This window comes from Syngnathus leptorhynchus, chromosome 15 (genome assembly GCF_054491065.1).
Source record: "Syngnathus leptorhynchus isolate UIUO chromosome 15, UIUO_Slep, whole genome shotgun sequence".
NCBI classification, from domain to species: Eukaryota; Metazoa; Chordata; class Actinopteri; order Syngnathiformes; family Syngnathidae; genus Syngnathus; species Syngnathus leptorhynchus.
This window is the reverse complement of record NC_141209.1, coordinates 4,704,510-4,726,396: the sequence shown is the minus strand read 5'-3', so window position 1 is coordinate 4,726,396 and position 21,887 is coordinate 4,704,510. Positions and strand designations below refer to the sequence as shown.

Below are 21,887 nucleotides of genomic sequence, written 5' to 3'. Positions count from 1 at the left end.
TGACATCTTTCCTTTTTTTTTTCCAAATCCCACCAAACTTGTTTATTTTGGGCAATAACTTGGCGCAGACAGCCAAGGAAGCAGCGTCTCCCTGGGCCGCCAGTTCAGCGTTTTTTTTTTTAATGAGCTTTGGAAGCAGGCTCCCTTATACACAAAACATTGCGTAAAAATAATATTGCTCATTGTCGTCACCTTTAATCAGAGTTGACATAATTACTTGGACCATTTCTCTTCTAATTAGCACACTTCAGCATTGTCGGAGCGAGCACTCAGGCAAAAAGAGAATCAGACAGGCATGCCGAACGGGAAACAAAAAAGAAGTTGCTAGGCCGTAATTAGGTAAGACAACGCCTCTGACTGTTCCCGGCTGGAGATGTCGCTCGCTCTCTGGCCGCTCGCTGCCAACCAGTTACACTTCTTCCCGGGCCTCTAATAAGCCCCCAATGGTCTTTCCGATTCACACGGACAGAGGCCCGGCCGGCTCTGCTTGGGTGACTTCACCTCTCGCACCCGCCCGGGTCACCCCTTCCGAACAATCATTTGTGCGATTTACCAGGTCACAGAGACAAAATGTGGCAGAACATTTCCAGAACTGGTGTCACTTAAGATAGATTCTAACTTTGGGCTGGACGATGAAGCAGTAAATGATCCCACGGTAAATTTGCTCTCTCGTTCGATAGAAATTGTTCTGACATGTTAGCCACGCTGACACTCTCCTTATTGCCTGTCATCACGTTTGACCGGGTCGCTGTCCGCAGGCCTGCTCATCCACATGGAGGCAGACAGCCTGGCGGGGTTAGTTCAAGCCTTAACCCCACTCTGAGCCCCAACAAATGTCAGTCCGATGTACCCCCTCCCCACTTCTCAGTCTTTAAATTAGCCGTCAATTAGTGCAAATGAATCAAGTCCTCGCCTAATTAAGCAATATATGTGGTCAGCTACCAAACACGCCATTAATTGCAGTAGGGCCATGAGAAAACTGCTGACCTTGCAAAACGTATTTTTTTGTGTGTGTGTAAGGTCATCATTTGTGGTGGTGCTTCCTCTTTAGACTTTTTTGTTTCCATTTTTTTTGCATGCTATAAAAAGAAAAAAAGTCACAACAGCTGTTTACTTGTTAATCTGCATGCTCTTTGATGGCCATCACCAGATACTGTAAAGCTTCAAGCTTAATCTGGAGCCTTATTAGGTCGCATCTCCGAAACATACAAATCAGCATGCCGCCATGCTCACGCAGGAGATTAAGTACAAGCCATATACTGTTTCTCTCCCTCAACAAAAACAAAAGACCTTTTTATTTATTTATTATTATATATTGTTTGTAATCGATAGCCCAGAGAGTGACCACCATGTAGCTCTGCCCCCCCCCTCCCTCCCTCATTTCCCTTCCATCTTAATAAATGACTAGATCCCAACAGGCTGATGTGTCATTAGCATACCTTAATAACATTGATTTCTTCATTAATGGAATTTCCACTAAATAGGCTCTAATTAGTTTCAACAGGCCCAGCACTAATTGGAGCAGCAATATGTTCCTGCCTCCAAATCAGCGGCTCATTTCCAAATGTTTGATGTGAATTACGACTTTGTTAGTGGATCAGTGGATGTGCACGCGGCTATGACTCTCGAAGTCAATATTGCACTTTATCAGCTGTGTGCTCAAGATGATATGGTAATGTATGCAAAGGATGCCAACTGACTGGAGCACCTGAGGTCAGTATTATAGTAAATAAATACTGTGCCATGCATTTAAATGCGCTTTTAATTCTCAACAGTATAGGCTGCTCTGCCCAACAAAGCATTGACGTGTGCTTGTCACTGCCAAGTAAGTCAAAACACATTCATGGACATGTTTAATACATGTATTGTCTATTGATATTATGACTATCTTTATTACTATTATTAATAGTAGAAGTAGGTGGGCATAGCACTTTAGCCATCACAGGCTGTTTCAGTTTATTTAATTATTTTACAAAGGTCAAAGAGCCATTTATGAAAAAAAAAGTGCCTAACAAAACTAATTATTGTTTCATATATAATGAGCATTTTTTTATTGCATGTGTATTTTGATATTAAGAAATATTTGGACCAAAATCAAATAAGAGGTATGGCATGATGAGTTTTCATAATTGATACATTTATTTATAAATGTCATTATATATGAATTTATGTACAGATTTGATTGCATTCACATTCCTGCACGTCCGTAATGATATAAATGATTAAGGCCGAAATCTTTGACCTAATCCCCTCAATATATTTTCATCAATTTCTTTGTGAATATCCTTCTATGTGAACGGTAAGTATTATTATTGTTATATTATTATCATTATTATCATCATTATTATGGTTCTATCATTATTTTAATGTTACTTGGCCAATTTTCAGCCAATTTTATGTGCACTCAGCCTTTCTTTTTTCAAACTGCCCTTGAAAGTGTTGCTGCGGGATTAGGGACGCGATGCTGGGTCCACGGATGCCCCCAGAAAGCGCTGGCTCCACGTCGTTGTTGTTTTTTTAGGGCCTTTGATGATTTGCATGCGATGAAGCCCCAACGCACAGAGCCACGCACGCAACATCTGGAGATCAATTATGCGTCGATGAGCTGCAGAAGAAAAAAAGAAAAAAAAAAACATGTTATGGGCGCGCATTTTGGTGAGGATTTGTAATCCGCCGCCCGCCCCCCACGTGAAAACATGATGTTCAAATGCACCTAATTTGAAATGATTTGTCGTAAACTACTCTGTGTTTCTTTAGTCCTAACATTTTATGAGGGTGAGGGGAAAAAAGCGTCTGTCTAAATGCATCGATGATGATCCACAGGAATCCTGAATCCTCGCTGCTGATTGGCTGCTGGGTCCTGCCTCTCGTCGGGATGGACCTGTTGGATAAAGGGACCATTTTGTAAAGAAGCCCCCGCATGCACTTGTGCAACAGAGGACCATGCACTGGGGAGCAGCCTGTTACATCCACTAAAAAAAAAAAAGGACAAAAAAAACAACCTTGTCGAAGCCAAGCCACCATGACGGGCAAACAAGGCGCGGTGTTATCTGCAACTTTGAACCCCGTGGAGACGAGAAGAACTCCTCTGGGTTCAAATGGAGGCAGCAGCGTTAACAACCAGCAGCAGCCAGCCAAGACCACCGTGATCCACCCGCCAAGCAGGTGCACGGGATTCGGCATCCAGGAGATCCTGGGGCTCAACAAGGAGCCGTCCGCGGCCCCCAGGAACCCGCTGAGCTCATTGCCGGCAGGGGCGCATCTCATCGCGGCCAGGTCCATGCTGGGCCACGCCGGTGTGGGTGTCGGGATGGGATTAATCGGCCCCGGTGGGATTCCGGCGTTTTACCGTCAACCAGCGTTTTTGGAGAGTGTGCTGGAGCCGCAGGATGTTCGCCTGCGGCCGCACAACACAACCTTTGCAGGGCGGGTGGACGCCGGGCAGTCTGCAAGCTCTGGTCAGCATCTTTTTTTTTATTTTGCAGGAAATCAGTTTAAATGTCTTAAGAAAAAAAACAAACGCATTTTTCTCCTATATGACAATCCAACATCCGGTATTCGTGTGTTTTTAATTGAGTGCGGTGTTAAATTTAAATGTGAAAAGTCTACTATTTTTCTCACGTAATTTTAAAAAACCCAAAATGTTATTTAATGTAATATTTTCCTTGTCCAGACTCTGAGGATTTATCTTCCAGTGAAAGAAAACTGCCCAAATCTTCAATAGCTCAGAGCAAGAAACGCAAGAAAAGACGTCACAGGTTAGTCATGATTTCAGAATTAAAATCTGTGCTCTAAAAAAAAGAATTCAAATGTATTGATAGTTTCTGACGGTACCACGTTGTTAAATTCGGTATTGTTTTTAAACAGGCTAAATCTTTTGCCTTTCTTGTGCAATAAAAAAAATCTAAAAAAAATAGGAAACGAAAAAACAACAGTATGTTAAATGTGATTTTGGCTATATTAATAAACACTGGATAGTCAGGAGTCATATTGTGCCTCTTATGATTAGTTTTTATCTTTATTTTGTCATGTCTATTACACATTTGAGAAAAAAACACCTGCATGTTTTCCATATACAATATTTTAATATATTTCCATAAAATAAATCAAATCCAATATTCTAAAAAAAAAAAAAGGGAATGGGATGGCTTTGTGCATGAATTGAGCGTGGGTAATATTTGATGGACTTGTCCAAACAGGACCATATTCACCTCGTACCAGCTGGAGGAGCTGGAGAAGGCCTTTAATGAGGCTCATTACCCGGATGTGTACGCACGAGAGATGTTGGCCATGAAAACTGAATTACCTGAAGACAGAATACAGGTCAGACACACAAAAACACACACACACACACACACACACACACACACACAGATACAGGCCTATTCGGATATTATATGCACCAAGTTTCAAATAAATCTCCCTTTATATCTTTTATTTTGAGCTAATTTACAGATGTTTTAAAAAGCTGTAGGTCAGGCCTAAATGAATTTAAGTCGCCTGTTGATGTATTTTGAACATTAATTCACATCATTTGCCATAAAACTCTATAGTGTACTCTTGTGTGAAGGCCTTTGTAGATTAAGTATGCATATATATATATATATATATATATATATATATATATTTTGCATTAAAGGTGCGTCAATTAATCAACTAATCGTTCTAAAAATGTATTAATTATTTTTGCTCATCAATTTGTTTCAAGCCCCTGTTGAATTTAAAAATGTTCAAACCCCCAGAATTTAGGCTTCCCAATAGTAGATAGTCTCAGATTTTTTTTTTATTCCACATGAAAGCAGATTTTTCTGTTGAATAAAAATAATACATCTGCTCTTAAACAATGAGCAATATTTTTGCCTATTTCCTGACATGAATTACAATAAAACAAGGTCATTGCATAAAATCTACATTTTAAAATCCAATACTCATTTTGGATTGATACTATGGCCAATTAATGTTTTATTATGGTTGGAATGTAAACTACTTGTCATCAGTTGTTCCTAATATTTCGGCACATAGAGAGAAGAACCATAATAATGAAAATTCCCGTTCCCCGTGTGTGCACCTTGCATTTTGCTCATCTTTCCGAGGTTCTGAGTGATGCCTTCCCCCTGGCCGGGACACATCGTTTTTCATCAGGCTCACTTGGAAAGTGAAACAATTTGTTGTGTGGAAGCAGACACTAACGACCTAATCAAGCGATCAAGGCGGGAGAAGATTGCGCCGTGACCCCACACCATTCATCTGCCTGCACAAACCCGCCTTTTAATCTCGTTTCTCATTAAGGCCGCAAAACATCTCCCCAATAAATAATCCCTCATGCAAAAGGATGGATAAATAAACATAAAGAAATAAATAAATAGGATCAAGCTGGCTCTTCTGCTAAAGAAAAATGAACACCCAATTTTTGCTCATTGAGTGTAATTAGTTAATGAGACCGTCTCCGGGGCTACTGCTGTGCATGGGGGGGAAGGGGGGGGGGGCTGAGCTCAAATGAAATAACTACATTGAATTTATTATCGCGGGTCAATAGCATTGCACCCCCGAGTCCCGCTAGTTTAATTTCCCGTGATATTTGTCCGCCTGGCCGCCATTGATCGGGACTGAAATTAACTTATTTTTCAATCAGACGGCGGTATGCCCCAGAGTAGCTGCTTCTTTTCGCAGCTCCCTTTGACATCCGGGGCTGACCTTAGACGTCATCGGATAAGGAAGTGTTCCCACAAACTTTATGGAGGCACGTCCATTGGAAAAAATAAATAAAAAAATCTTCATTTGTTTTCATATTTGACATGAGAAAAAAAAATCTGTCCATAACCCCAAGTCTAAACAAAAATGTCACAACTTGGACTGTAAATTGACCCATTTGGACATATGAATTATTATGACAATTATGACACCCAAAATGTCATTATAGACAAAAAAAAATGTAAAATGTCACTGTAAATAAATTCCATATCTGTTTCCATAGTGATTCAGAGACAAGTCACCATTCATGATTCAGTAGAATCAGCCGCGATAGTAAAGAAGCGTGTTATGTCGTCACAGGTGTGGTTTCAGAACCGTAGAGCCAAGTGGAGGAAAAGAGAGAAGTGCTGGGGTCGCAGCACCGTCATGGCCGAGTACGGCCTCTACGGGGCCATGGTCCGGCATTCCATCCCTCTGCCGGAGTCCATCCTCAAATCAGCGAAGGATGGCATCATGGAGTCCTGTGCGCCTTGGTTGTTAGGTGGGCCACCTTCCTCGTTATCATCCTCTTCCTCATTCATTTTTGGTCAACAACCCCATCCTTGCTCAATATTGATCATTTACTTGTATCCTTTTAGCAATGCTTCTTTTCCTTTTGTCCTTCCTTCTTTCCTTCTTCATGTCACGTTCATCTTCCAACCTTGTTCCTTCACTTGCTTTTGCAACATTCAATTCTAAACCAGAACCTTCTTTGCTTGCTGTTTTCAGTTCAAGATGGCTTACCAATCAGCAGGCGCTATTCTAAATCTGAATGCCCGCAACTCTTTGCAGGGATGCACAAAAAGTCCATGGAGAGCCCGGCGCCCCCTCAGCCGGCGGCTGCCAATTGTGACGAGCCGCCGCCGCAGCCTCAGCAGCCTCAGCCGCCTCAGCCGCCGCGACCCGGCTCTCAGAGGGCCGAAGACTCTGAGGCAGAGGAGAGGAGGTCGAAGGGCGAGTCAGTCATTTCGAAAGAAGAACTGAGAGAGAACAGCATCGCTGCCCTTAGGGCCAAAGCACAGGAGCACAGTGCCAAAGTGCTCGGGACGGTTTGTCACGACCGACCGGATGAGGACCAGCGGGAGAAGTCCGGGGTTCCTTCGAGTCCTGCCGAGGAGGCGCGCAGCCCTTAAGAGACTGAATGCAGGGCGCTGAACCTCTCATCGGCTCTTCTCAAGCAGCCTACGTCTGGACTCTCATGAGGATGATTCGCTGCGATACAGAAGATGCAGACGCACTTTTTGGGGGGTTTTACATTTTCAATGCAAACCATCCCGCCAACGATACGCTCATAAGGAGAAAAAATTTATTGTTGTTCTGTGTTCTGCTGTATATCAGGGGTTCTCAAATCTTTGGGGTCCAGGGGGGGAAAAAAAAAGGATACCTTCATAATATTGACACCAAGAAGCCCTTTTTTTTTTTTTTTTTTTTTTTTGCTGATCCCATTGTTACAGTAAAGGTGAAACGCTTTGTTTTGCTGATAGGACATAAAGCCGCAGTAGGTACAGGTTGCAGGTTACAGGTACTCTACCACACTGAAGGGGGCGTACGTGAGCCAACGGGTGCTGCCCCATTAAAAAAAAAAAAAAAAAAAATGCCGTCGAGGTAGTGGAGACACCGGCTGTCACAAATAAAGCTTCTTTTTTTTTTGCGCTATGTAGCTAAAAGTGAATTGGACTGGGAAGAGAAGGAAGCGTTTTGGGGATGTGATGACGTAATTGATGATAGACGCGCCCCTGCTGTATGTCTTGGAGAAATTCAGCTGTTGTGGGAAAAACTAGTATGACGGAGCTGTGATGACATTCCAAGCTTAATTATCAAATCTACAAACAAAGGTAAGACCACAAACTGCTGATGAAATGTGAAATAACCAGTAGCCAATTATATCATTGATTCAATTAAGCTAAGGATTTATATATTTATAAATCTGATTCTGAACGTCACTGCAGTTCCTGGACCTTCAGTTTGAGAACCACTGCTGTATGTAACTGATATATTCCATGATACAATTTTGAATACTTTCACATCCAAAATAATGTATCATTCACAAAAACATCCAAAAGAAAACAAACATCTTTTTATTAATAAATGTGATTTTCCGGTGTTTGTCATCAAACTCTTCTTCCGGCTCAACTGGTCTGACACTGCAAATCGTCTCCTCAGTGCAGAAGCTACTTGTTGATGCTCTGTTGGCTTGCCTCATTAGCACAGCCCCCTCACCCCCGCCCCCTTGCATGCCGGGGTTAGCTCCTATAATCCGTCGCAGTTGAGAGCCTTCAATTTCAGATGAAATTGGAGGAGAGTGGGAGGGGTTGGGCAACGAGAGCGAAAGCAGAGAATGTCTGATTTGAAATCACTTTAACAGCCAACATTTAAGCCGCTCACGCATCCTCTTTTTTTTCTACATCCAAAGAATGACAGCTTGACTTCACACTGCTCTTGTCTGCTCAAAAATGTTTTTTCTATCAAGCTACCTGAAGGCCACTTTATGAAGCTCGTGGGACTTTTTGTTCAAGTTTGTTTATTTAGTGACTCCTCTGAGTGGAAAATTTAGTCTCTGAGAGAATGATCTATCGTGATGACCCTGGAAATGACAAATTTTGGAATACAAGTATACACATGGATCATTCTGTACAAATTAAATAAAACATTTTTCCAAAAATGGACATGGTAGCATTGCCCCTTACAAAATAGCATTAAAAATGCAGGAAAACTAGATTTTTAAAATGTACATTTCCAATGTTTCATAGTTGAACATATATTTATAATATTATTCATTGTAGACTAAACCCAGTTACTTTTAATGTATTTTAAAAATTCACGCTGATTTATCTGCAGGATTGAGATCACATTTCAAGCAATGGGCACCACTCAACCAACAACAACATACTTTCAGTCCTCATCTGCAAGGCTCCATCCCAATTCATCTATTGAGGCCAAGACATGCAACTCAATGAGGATTAGTCCTCTAAGTGCAAATCTATTTAATCCCCTGAGAGAGAGAAAGAGGAAGAGGTTATGATAGATCAGATTTGTGGAAGATCCAGCTGTTTACACTGGAAGCCATGAGGTCATTCACACAGTGGGCCTAAACGCTGTATGTTTTGTAAAAAGACCACCGCAAGATCATCTCAATCCATGCAAAGTGAGATCAGGCGGAGGGTTTATGGGAAGATTTTCACTAATGCAATATTAACATTCAATTTCCCTTGGAGCAATTTGATTGACATTGGTGAGATTAGCGAGCGCATGCAGCTCACTTTGGGAAACCCCTCAGCGAGAGTCTCAGCAAAATAGAGACGTTCTGTTGGTCAGGTTGACGTGAGAGTGCGCAAAAGTGGTCTTATATTGCCATCTACTGGTCATACGGAGATGTTGCAGATGTTTTATTTATTCGTTAATTAATATAATCATTGTTATTATGATTATTATTATTATGAAGCAGTTTGTCATTTTTTTATAGATCAATATCGCTATTGAGTCACTTTAAGTGTTTTTTTGTATTCTTTTTTTCTGTATCAATACTGAATAGGTTGACATGCAGTACAATAATCAACCACACGAGGGCAATGTCGCTCTAGTTTTAACCGAAAAGAATGCATAAGCCAACTGTATGGTCGTGGTGATTTTTTGTTTTTTACTAAAAAAAAAAAAAAGCCTGATTATACATGGGCTTTTTTTTTTTTGCTAATTAAAAAGTCTAGCTATTCCGTAATTTTTCAAACAAAAAATGTTTTGTTTTTTTACCAAAGTTTAAGATTTTTACACTTTATAGAGTTGATTTACTTTTCACAACCTAATGGATACCTTGAAATGGATTTACACATACCTGAATAGGAGGGACAATGGATATGTTTTGAAAAAAACATGATGTAATGTTTTGATCATTTTTTGTCATGTGTAATCAGGCCTGCAGAGATGAGACTGTCTGCTCTATATGAATTAATGGCGGCCGTGGAGAAACTGTGGCTCACTGAACTGGAGGAACACTTCATCATCAGGTAATAGTCCACAAAAACTGTAAAAACGAATCAAATTGGGAGTGTACGTGTTTAATCGACACAAAACGATCTTCCAACCAAGGCAAACTTCATTTGGCATGATCCCATAGAACAAATAAACAGCTGGCATTTTGTATTTGTGAGAAGATGTCACTTTGACAATTTGAAAGACCTTAACATGAACAAGAAAAGCTGAACAAAACAAAACCCTTAACAGTAACAAAAACTCAGCAACTTGCCCTGAATATGAATGAAAACTAATTACAGTTCAAATAAATACAAAATCAATGAAGTTAAAAATACAAAACTATCATCATCTCAAGGGCAGTTAACTACATTCTCTAATTTATTACGACAACAATACAAACTGTGACAAAGAAAGAGTTCAGCATCCCAATCAAAAGGTAAATAAATAGAATTATCATTGATGCAAACTCTCATGAAGTCTGCTCAAACACTCGGAATTCTCAATAGAGACTCCTTAGCAAGTGACTGAGGAGGCAGCAGGGTTCTTGCCAGTGTGGTTTCTTATGTGCCTTTTTAAGTTTCCCTTCACTGAAAATCTTTTGCCACAAACTGAACATGAATAAGGTTTCTCGCCAGTGTGGATTCTTGTGTGCCTTTTTAAGCTTCCCTTCATTGAAAATCTTTTGCCACAAACTGAACATGAATAAGGTTTCTCGCCAGTGTGGCTTCTTGTATGCATTTTTAAGTTTTCCTTCACTGAAAATCTTTGGCCACAAATTGAGCATGAAAATAGTTTCTCTCCAGTGTGGTTTCTTGTGTGCAATTGTAATTGTCCGCTTTGGCAGAATTTTTGGCCACAAAGTGAGCATGAAAAAGGTTTCTCACCAGTGTGGATTCTTGTATGAATTTGTAAGTTATGCTTCAGAGAGAATTTATGGCCACAAACTGAGCATGAAAAAGGTTTCTCGCCAGTGTGGTTTCTTGTGTGCAATTGTAATTGTCCGCTTTGGCAGAATTTTTGGCCACAAAGTGAGCATGAAAAAGGTTTCTCACCAGTGTGGATTCTTGTATGAATTTGTAAGTTTTGCTTCAGAGAGAATTTATGGCCACAAACTGAGCATGAAAAAGGTTTCTCGCCAGTGTGAACTCTTTTGTGCAAATTCAAATTTCCCTTCTGAGAGAATAATTGGCCACAATCTGAGCATGAAAAAAGTTTCTCACCAGTGTGGATTCTTGTATGAATTTTTAAGTTATGCTTCAGAGAGAATTTTCGGCCACAAAGTGAGCATGAAAAAGGTTTCTCACCAGTGTGGATTCTTGTATGAATTTGTAAGTGATGCTTCAGAGAGAATTTATGGCCACAAACTGAGCATGAAAAAGGTTTCTCGCCAGTGTGAATTCTTTTGTGCAAATTCAAATTTCCCTTCTGAGAGAATATTTGGCCACAATCTGAGCATGAAAAAAGTTTCTCTCTAGTGTGGATTCTTTTGTGCAAATTCAAATTTCCCTTCTGAGAAAATATTTGGCCACAATCTGAGCATGAAAAAGGTTTCTCTCCAGTGTGGTTTCTTGTGTGCAATTGTAATTGTCCGCTTTGGCAGAATTTCTGGCCACAAAGTGAGCATGAAAAAGGTTTCTCACCAGTGTGGATTGTTGTATGAATTTTTAAGTTATGCTTCAGAGAGAATTTTCGGCCACAAAATGAGCATGAAAAAGGTTTCTCGCCAGTGTGGATTGTTGTATGAATTTTTAAGTTATGCTTCAGAGAGAATTTTCGGCCACAAAATGAGCATGAAAAAGGTTTCTCGCCAGTGTGGATTTTTGTATGCCTTTGTAAGTTTCCCTTCACTGAAAATCTTTGGCCACAAATTGAACATGAAAAAGGTTTCTCGCCAGTGTGGATTCTTTCGTGCAAATTCAAATTTCCCTTCTGAGAGAATATTTGGCCACAATCTGAGCAGGAAAAGTGTTTCTTTCTTGCGTGCATTCTCATGTGTCGCTTACGTTTCTTTTGAGACTTCTCCTCCTCATCATCATTAGCAGACGCATGTGATGACATGTCATCACTATCTGATGGTGAAGCTGCTTGTGATCCTCCACAGTGGTCTCCATCACCTTCTCTGATCATTTGTTGACTTGAGCTGCAGCTTGGAGGCTCCGCCCTTTTGCTCACCTCATGTTGACCCTCATCGAAACTCTTCGAATCCTCTTCCTCCTTTTTAATGTTGCAGGACTCTTCTCCCTCCTCTTTAATGCATGGCCGCTCCGGCTCGCCCTCCTCTTTCATGGTGCAAAGAAACGCCTGCGTCATTTCTTCTTCTTTAATGCGAGTGCACTCTGGCGCCTGCTGCTTAGGACCAATAGCTTCACCAATGTCTGCAATCCAAGAGAAACACACATCATATCAATGTATATTAACAATGAAAGTTACAGTTGAAGAAAAAGTGAAAGTATACAAGGACTTATTCAATCTACCTATCACACATAGTTTTGATAGTGTTCTACTCAAAATAAACACTAGAAGAGGGTTCATAATAGAAAATAGTTCTTTCCTAAGCAAGTACTAACCAACTCTGTGTAACACAACATAAGGCTGCAGCCAAAGATCTTGCAGTTGTCGACGACTACGGTCCTCTTCCTCCCCGTACTTTGCTGTAGTCCTTGCAAACATTTTCACACTGCAATCACAACATTTGTTTATTGATGTTTTGCAAACAAATGCACAATTAGCATGTGACAACGGCTCATTTGAGATCCAACATTCGTCGAGGACGTTGCACAGAGTAGCCTTGGCAGCTACTTGACAAAAGCCAGTCGTATTTCAACAATAATGCCAATAATCAAGATCATAACGTTAGCACCATGCGGTGGTAGCTACCATGCTAATGAAAGCGGACCGCCCTTCTGTACCGCAACCAAGCAGTGCTACATATAAAGGTGCTAACATGATAACTTAGGTCCACAGTCGTAACTTACGTGTTTGTCGTGGCAGTTCAAATATTGCTAATGTTTCAGATTTACCATAGACGTTTGTTTGAGTGCTTACACGGTGCACGATTTTGCGCTTTACTTCCTGTTACGTCATTTGACAGCTGTCCCGGACTCCTGGACGCCCTCTAGCGAAACACAGTGGGACGTTTATTGTTGTTGCCCAGCAAACAAACCAACATTGCGTACAATAAGAAACATTTTTTTGTGCAGGTTTAAGAAAAAAAAACCTCAAATAGATTTTAATTAGGGTGACCAATTTATCCAATTTATACTCTCCATTCATCTTAAGCACAATATTGTGGACTGGATCAAAATATTCCAAGTCTTCCATTACAGAGTCCCAAGGCAACTACATCATTACAAAGAGTCTTTAACAACATATGTATTTGACTCTGGTGAGATGTATGCTGAGCAAGTTTTTTTAAATTTTAGATCCTCTATTCATTGCTAGTGGACTCACTGGTGCTGACCTAGAAAGTCTCCCTGGAATAATCAAATATACATTAAATGTATCTGCGTGCGAGTGAGCGAATAATCTCCGGATGAGCTTCAAACAGCATGTGAGGATGTGTTATCTACTGGATTAAATGAGGGATTCTAATTTGAAAGATTGTATGCTGTATGGAGGCAGGCATTTTTATGTTGGGTTTTTTTCCCCCGTTTTAGTATTGTTTACGCGTGTGTTGTACCCGGGCCGGCGGACAGGTGTTTCATTTGAGGAGCGATAGGAATCGAAGGAATGTCTTCCGACGAGCGAAGCGTCAACAGCAGTGTATTTGTTATAAATGTAGCGCTGGGCGCTAATCTCATTTCCTCTTTCCAATGTGTGCTTTTTTTTCTCTTTATCAACTTCACCTCAACGCATAAATCACCGTATCCCTCTTCTGCCCATTATCAAGGTGTCTCATTTGGTGTCACATTAGTAAGATGTTGAGTAAGTTGGCGAAAATTTCTGAAAGATGCAAACAACTTCTTTTTCTCGGGGACCCGCTTGAAATTTGAAGAGCAATACTTGCGACTTGACCTTTGACACATATTTGACTTGACCTCTGCAGAACTGACTGCAAAAGAGATGATGATATTTTCAACTCTGGAATCTCCTACTGGGATTTAAGTCCCGCTGTTGTATATTTGTCGAGGTTGCGATCTGACTGCGCAATTGCAAGCGTTGTGTCCACTCGGGGGTGGATGACTAATAGAAGTAGCCTAGCAGGCGTGGGTGAAGCCTCCTCCTGAATCCCCAACGCCGAGGGAGAGAAAACACGTGGCGTTCGCTGGGCGAGCGAGCCCACTCCAGCGCCCGCGTCGAGCTCTCGCTGATGACAGCGCTATTCTCGCCCCCCCATCGAGTCACATTTCACGCTTGTTTGGAGAGACGACAACATGAGCATAGCGGAGACCAGCAGCGCTGTTCTTTAAGGCCTACTAGACCTCGCCGAAAGTTTAAAGGAGATAGCGTTCCCCTGCTGTCAGGGGTTCATCGTTTTCACCCCGTATTGTAGATATCGTAGATTCTTTTAAGATTTTTGTGTACGTGAAATTATGTACATCAGGTTTTGCATGATTTAGCCTATTAGAATTATGCTAGCCAATATTGAGATGACATTTTATGGTTGAGGTTTTGATATACTACAATTCGCATTAAGCTAGCCAATGTTGCAATGAGGACATTTTGTGGTTTGTTTAACATTTTGATGGTTAATTGTTTGTATAGTGGGGCGGAGCTATGTGGTGGCCAATGGGGGCCCCTCTTGGCCACCCGATTTGACAAAGTTCTAGCTACGCCCCTGATGTAGATGAAACTTCAGTGAGAACGGGTGCTAAGGAATTAAACATGAAATTAAAAAAAAGAATAACCATATTAACAGAATCTCAGAACTTCCAACAAATATCAATCAAAATGTTTTTTAATGAGAAATTGAGTATATTCTCCCTAATTGATATTCAATCAAATTTGGGAAACTCATTTGAGGTTCTGTTTAAAACTCACAGTGTAAATTTGGGGATGTGTATTTTCTAGAAACCAATTACTGAAAATATTTGGATTCTTATCCCAAGTTGATGTTGTGTTTTCCAAGCCAAACTTTGTGACTGCCAGTCAGGTGGTGCAAAAATGCAAATGCTGAATCCAAGTGTCGGAAAGGAATAAAGTGCATTCTGACATTCTAACTGCGGAGAGCAGTCGTTTTTCCCGAGGCTCTCTTCACTTTGGCAGCAAAAGTCACCTCGAGCGCTGACAGTGAAGAATGCCAAGAGACTCAGTGTCGCCTGCAATAGCAAACAATATCAGCATGATGGACACCCAAAATGTTTTACAACCTCAGACAAGGGTAAAAACAAATGTCTTAGCAAAAAATAATCATATTCGACCTTCCACCACAATTTTTATCGGAGTGGCATAACAATGCATTATATTATGGTCAGAATATTTTTATTGTGCATCTTTTTTTTTTTTTTCAATGTGTAAACAAGACTGCGCGACTCATCCATACAAATGACTGCACTCATTACCACGAGGAGAAGATGAAGGACATTTGTAGAAGCAACATTTATTTATTACTCATGCCAAAACTGTTTATTTAATTTGGTGGACAATACAGAATAAACACAAATATCCCTAGTGACCACTGCTCAGCAGCTTTTGTCTACACAAAGACAATCTACATTTATTTTCTCAATCTGGACAATAGAAAAAGAAATCTTTGACACTGCGATTGTATTGAGAGGGAATACATTCATTCTAAATGAAGCAGGGAAATATTTCTGAATAGAGAGGCTGTTTCCTTTCTTGTTTGAAGAGTCCATCCCCAAAATTCAAGATCCATACAGAATCCAAACAGTCTTAAAATGATTTCTTGTTCTTCCTTCCCTCTTATTCTGCTTTGACAACCAGCAGCCCACGGGAGTGATGAAGTCCATTCTCCTCCTCCCATTTGTCTGCTTCTATTGTCAGTGTTATACATGTCCGGGCTTGGACAGGTAGGCGATGAGGGCCACCACCACCCCCACGTACATTCCCGTGCCAATGGTAATGGAAAGCGCAGCCAAGAAAAGGGCTCTCCTGGAGCTCATTCCCGCTCTGGAGAAGTCTCCCTTAGCGACGGCCTTGCCGGTCTGACAAAAAAAAAAAAAAAATAGAAAGGACAAAAAAAAATTCGGAGAGTTAGTCATCATCAACGACGAGTGCGTGAGTAGGTGTTTTGGGCCCCAGTTAGCGGAGAGAAAATAAGTAATCTCTCGCTCTCTCGCTCTGCCATTTGTTGCCATAGCAATTAGGTCATGGCTCTGACAGTGACGAATGGCTTGTTTGGGTGTTTTTTTTTTTTGAGCTATGAAAAATATACCCTCCATTATAATTGTCAGTGTGTAGTAATCCCAAGAGAAACTGTCATGGTACGCTGTGCTTTGCAAAGTTTTGACTAATGGCCACAACTAATCAGTAGTTATCAGAAATTATGTATATATAATTTTATACACACACACACACACACACACACACACACACACACACACACACACACACACACACACACACACACACAATAAAACGGGCTCTAATTACATGCCGCAGGTCAACTTTATACCTTGTGAGAGTAGCAGAAGGCAACAATGCCCAAAGGCCAGAAGCAGCAGAGCATGGAGAAGATAGTCAGGCCCAGGTAGTCCCGAGGAGGAAGCACCAGGAAGTTGTCTTCGCTCTCGCTCTCACTGGAGCTGTCACTCTGCAAAACATTAGGAACAGGATGAATGACTATATAAAACAAACATATAGTTGTTTAAATACCAATTCTTCTGCCAACTTCTCCACTAAAGTACATCACTTTGCAACTTTGTCTAATTTACGGTCTTTCAAGAGCCAAACATGTTTTGGTAATGTGGGAGGAAGCAAGCGTGCAATTTTAATAAATACAATTACCCGCCCACTCAAAATAGCTGTTATGAAAATAATACAGTGTGGTAAGATACACTGTAATTAGCAACATTCACTGACAGACATATGAAGACATTAGTAAGCCACGGAGCTGATTGACAGAGTACCCTTGCCCTCGTCGCTGGACCACTGACACAGGAAGTGCTTGGCCCACCGGAGTGGATTTGGAGCCTGTCAACAGACCGTGAGCTGTCTGACAGATAAAGCGGGATTAACGGATTGTTCCGTCATTGCGAGGTGACAGGGACACAGCCCGAGGACAGTGCCATTTAGGTGCTAAATTGCTTCTCCGGCGTGACCCCCTCCACCGTCGCTAACATACATCTCAACACCTCACAACCCTCAACAAAGACCCAGTGGGGGCTAATTAGTGACAGACAGACATCGATCTGAGCCAGGCGAGCAAAATGACGCGAACGGCGGGGTGACCTTTTGACGAAGCCGCAGCCCTTGCTTCGCTCAACTGTCCTGAGCACACGCTGCAAGATTGCACCAGTAGAAAGTAGAGAGCAGCTTTCATTAGTTCCACTGCCTGCAGCCATCAGTCAAGGTGGGAGCAAAACATTGTGGATGCTGCACGCTCACACTATAGTGTCGAATAAAGCAACCTCGTATAGGGTACAATTAATTCATAATAGAATACTGACCACTGGCGGAGCTAGTGGGGGGGCCACGGGGTCAGTGAATCCCCCCCCCAAATATGCAAGTACCAAGCCAGATAATTAATTGACTATTAGGTTTTTTCTAATTTTCCAATATTTTTTTCCCACATTACCCAACCTACCCTATGTTTATCTGCGTGTTCTGAAGAATTATTTGTGATTGAAAAAAAATAAAAACAATTGTGGACATCCTTAAATATCCTTTAGCCCCCTCCCAATTAAAACATCCTATCGCCGCCAGACTCCCCAATAAATAACCTCCATTGTGACTACGAGTCGTATTTATTTAGACAGTGAAGTGCAGCAGTAAATCACCCGGACTTGTTTCCCAACAGCTGCCCCCCGTGCCAAGACAAGATTACGAGTCTCCCCGTTATCTGCTTTATGAACACGCTGCACCTGGACAGGCGGCTGTGATCCATCACCACGGCGACTGCTCATAACCACTCCATGATGTGACACCCCATGAATAAAGCAGTGGGCACACAGTAGCCCTAATCTTCCTTTATCTGGTGAGCTATAGCGGATAAGGACTCTTGAGTGACTTGCTGCTTTTGAGGCCACTGACACAGACTGGAGACACACACCCGCTGTGCTTGTTTATTATTTGTCGAGACACGTGTCATCCTTAGCAAAACATGGTCACAGGACTCTCGGCTGGATTTGAACTACAATGTCACCCAGTATAGTTGAATTCTATCAAAAATGAAATTGTCAGATGGATGACCACTGGCGGAGCTAGAGGGGTGGCCACGGGGCCACTGTCTCCACCCCCTAACGTGTGTTTTTTCCCAGAGAATTTGTTTTCACATATCCCACCGCTCCCCATAGAGAACATCTGGAGAATATTTATCAGCATTTTCTGAAGAATTGTTTGGGTTTGTATTTTTTATTTTTTTTTGTGTTGCCCATCAATTTATTTTTAAAATGAGTGACCCTTGAGAACACAAGCTTGCTCACACCTGATGTCATTTTTATTCCAAGCTGCACTATAAATGCAGTAAGTCATTGGTTGGTGAATTCATTTTGACTTCACAGGTTAGGTTCTATCACACACTGGAGCTAAAGGTCAGTGGACACACCAGAAGCAGTAGGAGAAGCGACTTTTTACTCGGTCTGAGGGATTTACTCGGTTGAATTGACAGGGAATAACCTCAGCCAGCGGCCACCTGCTCCAGGGACTCTTAATGCACACAAAGCGCCAACCGCATTACTTGTAGCAACGCCGCATCTCTCTATCTGTGAGCCAGAGCGAAAAAAAAAAAGAAAAAAAAAGCGCTCCGATCAGGGTCTGCGGGTGAAATGAGATTTCAAGCACATCTGAAATGACTTTGCTGCTTTGCTTTCCAGACTTTTCTTTGAAGAGCGTGCCAGTCATTCCCAAGAACAATCGCCCGGACGATGTGAATCACAATTATAAAACGCTGTGAGTCCACAGCAAACTTGAAAAGCCTGGCAGTGAAATGACCTTTCTGAGGAGAAGGGAATATCAAATGAGCGAGAATGGTGCCGCTGGTCTCTTAGGTTGTTAAAATAATGTAAATGACAAAACATCCCCCATGGCTCCCCCACCCCGCATGGAAATGGCTGAGCCCTTATAAGTTATTGTTAATGAACTAAGTGACTCGGCACACAGTGCTCTTCGATCCCGCTGCACCAAAGCAGCCAATGAACGTCAGAAAATTTATATCGCCTCATTAGGAACTGACATTTCTTTTCTACATTTGAACTTATGCTCTTTAAAATTCACACATTTCTAGTTTTTTTTTCCTTCCACCCTAATGATGGTGGAAAATAACATGGACTTATTTTACTTTTGACATTTTACTTCCTGTCAGATGTTGTTCTTGCTTTTAAGATAACTTTTTTTTTTGTTTGACTGACCTCATACTCAGGAGCCTGCTCGTCCTCCACTTCATACGACACCGTCTGGATCTTCACGTCCTTCCCTCCTTGGGTGCCGCCCAGCTGCTTCTCGTCCCCCGGCGCCACGTCTTTGTTCTCAGTAAAGGTGGTCTCAAAGCTCTCGCTCTTGGAGTCTTTGCTGTGCAGGCTCACGTCATCCTTGCACAGGATGAAATCAGGCTTGTAGAAGGCCTCCACCGCTAGATGCAGCGAGGTGGCGTCCAGGAACTGTTGAGACTTGTGTTCGTCATGGCTCCCGCTGTAGAGGTAGCCCATGAGGCCGTCCTGGTGCTGCTGTTGCTGGCTTGGGTAGTCGCCATGGTAACCGTGGACTAGCCGCTTGCTGCTTTTATCCAGAAGAGGATTCTGGAGCTCACTGAGGCTTTCCATTGTGATCTGGCTTACACTGCTACAGTCCAAACAGAGCTAGGCGGTCTGGAAGCTGAAATGATATCAACATTTAAATTAAGGCTTGATCCTAAAAGTTGGAAATGTGAAAATGCCTCAGCATATATATTTTCGAATGCGATCTATGGATAAATAAATATTCTTGTTTGTCAATATTCAGCGCACACACTTTACCATCCTGTGCAATGAAATCACCATCTGCTCAATGTTTTTTCCATTCTCCCCCCTCTGCAGGTGCTGAATTCGGTCTGCTGACTCACTTTTATGAGCAGAGCTGCACAAGTATAATATATGATGATTCATATATTCACATATCAGGAGAGACAGGTGAGGCAGATCATGACAAGTATATAAAAAAAAAAAAGAGAACATAAAATGAATATTATTTGATCTTTATATATGACTAATTTCGAATATTTTTAAATTATTTTATTATTGCTGACAGGACATAAAACCTGCACAGGTATTCTGCATGCCGCACTGAAGGGGGGCGTATGTGAGCCAAAAGGTGATTAATGCTGCCCCATTTGTTTTTGCAAAGGTAGACAAGAAAACGGATGTGTCAAAGTACAGCTCTTTGTTATTTTGCGCGATCAAGGTAAAAGTGAAGTCAACTGTTGCTATGTATGTGACGGAGTTGCTGTGATTGCATCAGAGCTTAATGAGATGCAGGCCAAAATGAAAGAAAAAGACTTTTACAACAATGGAATGGAGCTTTTATGGCGCATGGACTTCATCTCCAAATAAAGGTAAGATCACTAATTGTCTGCACGCGTTTGCGCGTGCGTATAATGAGATACGAAATGACCAGAAGCCAATTAATGAAGTTATCCTTTTGGGTTTATATATTTGTAAATCTGACTCTTAAAGAGAGAAAGGTGGATATATTTAATCAATGATGAAATGTATCCACTTCCTGGAATAATGTCACGTGAGATGCCAGCAAACTTTGTGAGACTTCAGCTCAGTGAACACCTTATTGCTTGCATTGTTGTTATGGATGTAACTCCATCAATTGTGCAGAATGACATTTTTTTTTTTTTTTTTTTAGAATGGGAAACATTCAATTTATAGAGAAAAATCAGTACAAACATAGATTATAATGCACATGAGTGCATCTGTCACTGTTCTTCATATGTGACGGCATACTTGCTGCCAAGCTTGTGGCCCCTGAGCTCCACACAAAAACCAGGCCGAGACACAAATGTTCCGCCTGGACACGCGTGAATAATGTGGAAAAACCAAGTGTGTGATTGTGAACGCGCACGCATGCACGCGCGCACAAGGCGCACTCGCTTATCTGGGGGAAATAACACACAATTCCATGACACGCAACATTAAATAACAAAAGCCCATCCCACATTCACAAATAATGAATCAAAACACCATAAGATGTGCACTTAGCAGGTGCGTGCGCTTCTGTTATGAATAATACATGTCTCTCCCATCGTCATTTTCCATTTTGTTCATTTAGCTCCTGTTTTCTCTCATCGAAAGCATGCACACTTTATAAAACTATAGATGACGTCACACACCTGTTCAAAAGGCAATAATAATAATAACAACAACAACAAAGCGAGCCTGTCCATCATCTGAACACAAGTAGTGTCGCTCACCTTGGTTTAAATGTCCTCTCGCAGCTTCGCTCATGCAGCATCTTTTCTTTTCTTCCTTCCTTGGCGCAACTGACTCGCCCGCTCGTGACTTCACATCATCGTTTCGGGGGAAGCCGCCATGCACGCTGCAGCTTTCACTCGTTAAAAGCAAGTTTGTCCGTCGGTGTGTGACACAAGTGTGCCGCGTAGCGCCGCGCACACACGCGGCTCCATTTTACGCACGCACGCATGCACGCACGCCCACCGGAGAGTCCCAAAAGAATCTCGATCACGACCTATTTAGGGTGGACTGACTTGAGTGTAGGAGCTTGCTGACTCGCAAAGATGTCACCTCTCGACTGAAGATGATCACGGATTTGCCCGTCGTTCCTCCCTTGCTGTTGCATCATGGGTTGGATGCGGTTTTACGCATCGGTGATCAGTGCTTAGTGGAACAGGTTGGGTGGGGGTGAATGTACTCCTTGGAAAATAATGTAACAATTAACGAGGATGTCTCACCAAAGCACTCTATTCTTAGTGTAGAAGCTCCCAGGAGCCATCGTGGGACACAGTTTCTACTTTCTGGAGCTAAATTTGACATTTTTTTGCTCAAGACAAAACTCATCCATGGCCAATCATTTATGAAGCAAGTGAGCAAGAAAAAGCTTGCAGTTTATTCTAACATGACTCAAATCCC

General features: G+C 41.8%; 2 protein-coding genes, 1 long non-coding RNA gene and 1 pseudogene across 5 annotated transcripts; 2 read left to right on the top strand and 2 right to left on the bottom strand.

Moving 5' to 3' along the window:
• Positions 1-3,022: 3,022 nt before the first annotated feature.
• On the top strand, positions 3,023-7,091 carry vsx2 (visual system homeobox 2). The gene is made up of 5 exons (XM_085931508.1): positions 3,023-3,458; positions 3,674-3,758; positions 4,200-4,323; positions 6,052-6,232; positions 6,460-7,091. Exons 1-5 carry the CDS (start codon positions 3,023-3,025, stop codon positions 6,861-6,863), a joined length of 1,230 nt encoding a protein of 409 aa, XP_085787634.1. The 3' UTR covers positions 6,864-7,091.
• A 127-nt stretch (positions 7,092-7,218) lies between these two features.
• On the top strand, positions 7,219-19,522 carry LOC147045250 (uncharacterized). Of its 2 annotated transcripts, none has more exons than XR_015068307.1 (3): positions 7,219-7,565; positions 9,639-9,731; positions 19,178-19,522. It is a non-coding gene; the product is annotated as an uncharacterized LOC147045250 (long non-coding RNA). The 2 variants fall into 2 exon arrangements; XR_015068306.1 differs by lacking the exon at positions 19,178-19,522 and adding an exon at positions 17,618-17,764.
• LOC147045251 (uncharacterized) lies at positions 10,905-12,836 on the bottom strand (annotated as a pseudogene). The gene is made up of 3 exons (XR_015068305.1): positions 12,675-12,836; positions 12,267-12,376; positions 10,905-12,074 (listed from the first exon to the last, which is right to left on the bottom strand). The product of XR_015068305.1 is annotated as an uncharacterized LOC147045251 (transcript).
• On the bottom strand, positions 15,261-21,556 carry LOC147045249 (synapse differentiation-inducing gene protein 1-like). The gene is made up of 4 exons (XM_085931509.1): positions 21,212-21,556; positions 19,167-19,629; positions 16,274-16,411; positions 15,261-15,803 (listed from the first exon to the last, which is right to left on the bottom strand). The coding sequence occupies exons 2-4, from the start codon at positions 19,575-19,577 to the stop codon at positions 15,645-15,647; spliced, it is 708 nt and encodes a 235-aa protein (XP_085787635.1). The 5' UTR covers positions 19,578-19,629; positions 21,212-21,556; the 3' UTR covers positions 15,261-15,644.
• Between the last annotated feature and the right edge of the window lie 331 nt (positions 21,557-21,887).

Coding starts and splice junctions, on each gene's coding strand:
- vsx2 (XM_085931508.1), top strand. CDS start 3,023: ATGACGGGCAAACAAGGCGCGGTGTTATCTGCAACTTTGAACCCCGTG. Junction 3,759..4,199: donor CGCAAGAAAAGACGTCACAG/GTTAGTCATGAT, acceptor TTGTCCAAACAG/GACCATATTCACCTCGTACC. Junction 6,233..6,459: donor CTGTGCGCCTTGGTTGTTAG/GTGGGCCACCTT, acceptor TGCTGTTTTCAG/TTCAAGATGGCTTACCAATC.
- LOC147045249 (XM_085931509.1), bottom strand. CDS start 19,577: ATGGAAAGCCTCAGTGAGCTCCAGAATCCTCTTCTGGATAAAAGCAGC. Junction 16,412..19,166: donor AGCAGGCTCCTGAGTATGAG/GTCAGTCAAACA, acceptor AATGTTTTGCAG/AGTGACAGCTCCAGTGAGAG. Junction 15,804..16,273: donor CCTTCTGCTACTCTCACAAG/GTATAAAGTTGA, acceptor TTTTTTTGTCAG/ACCGGCAAGGCCGTCGCTAA.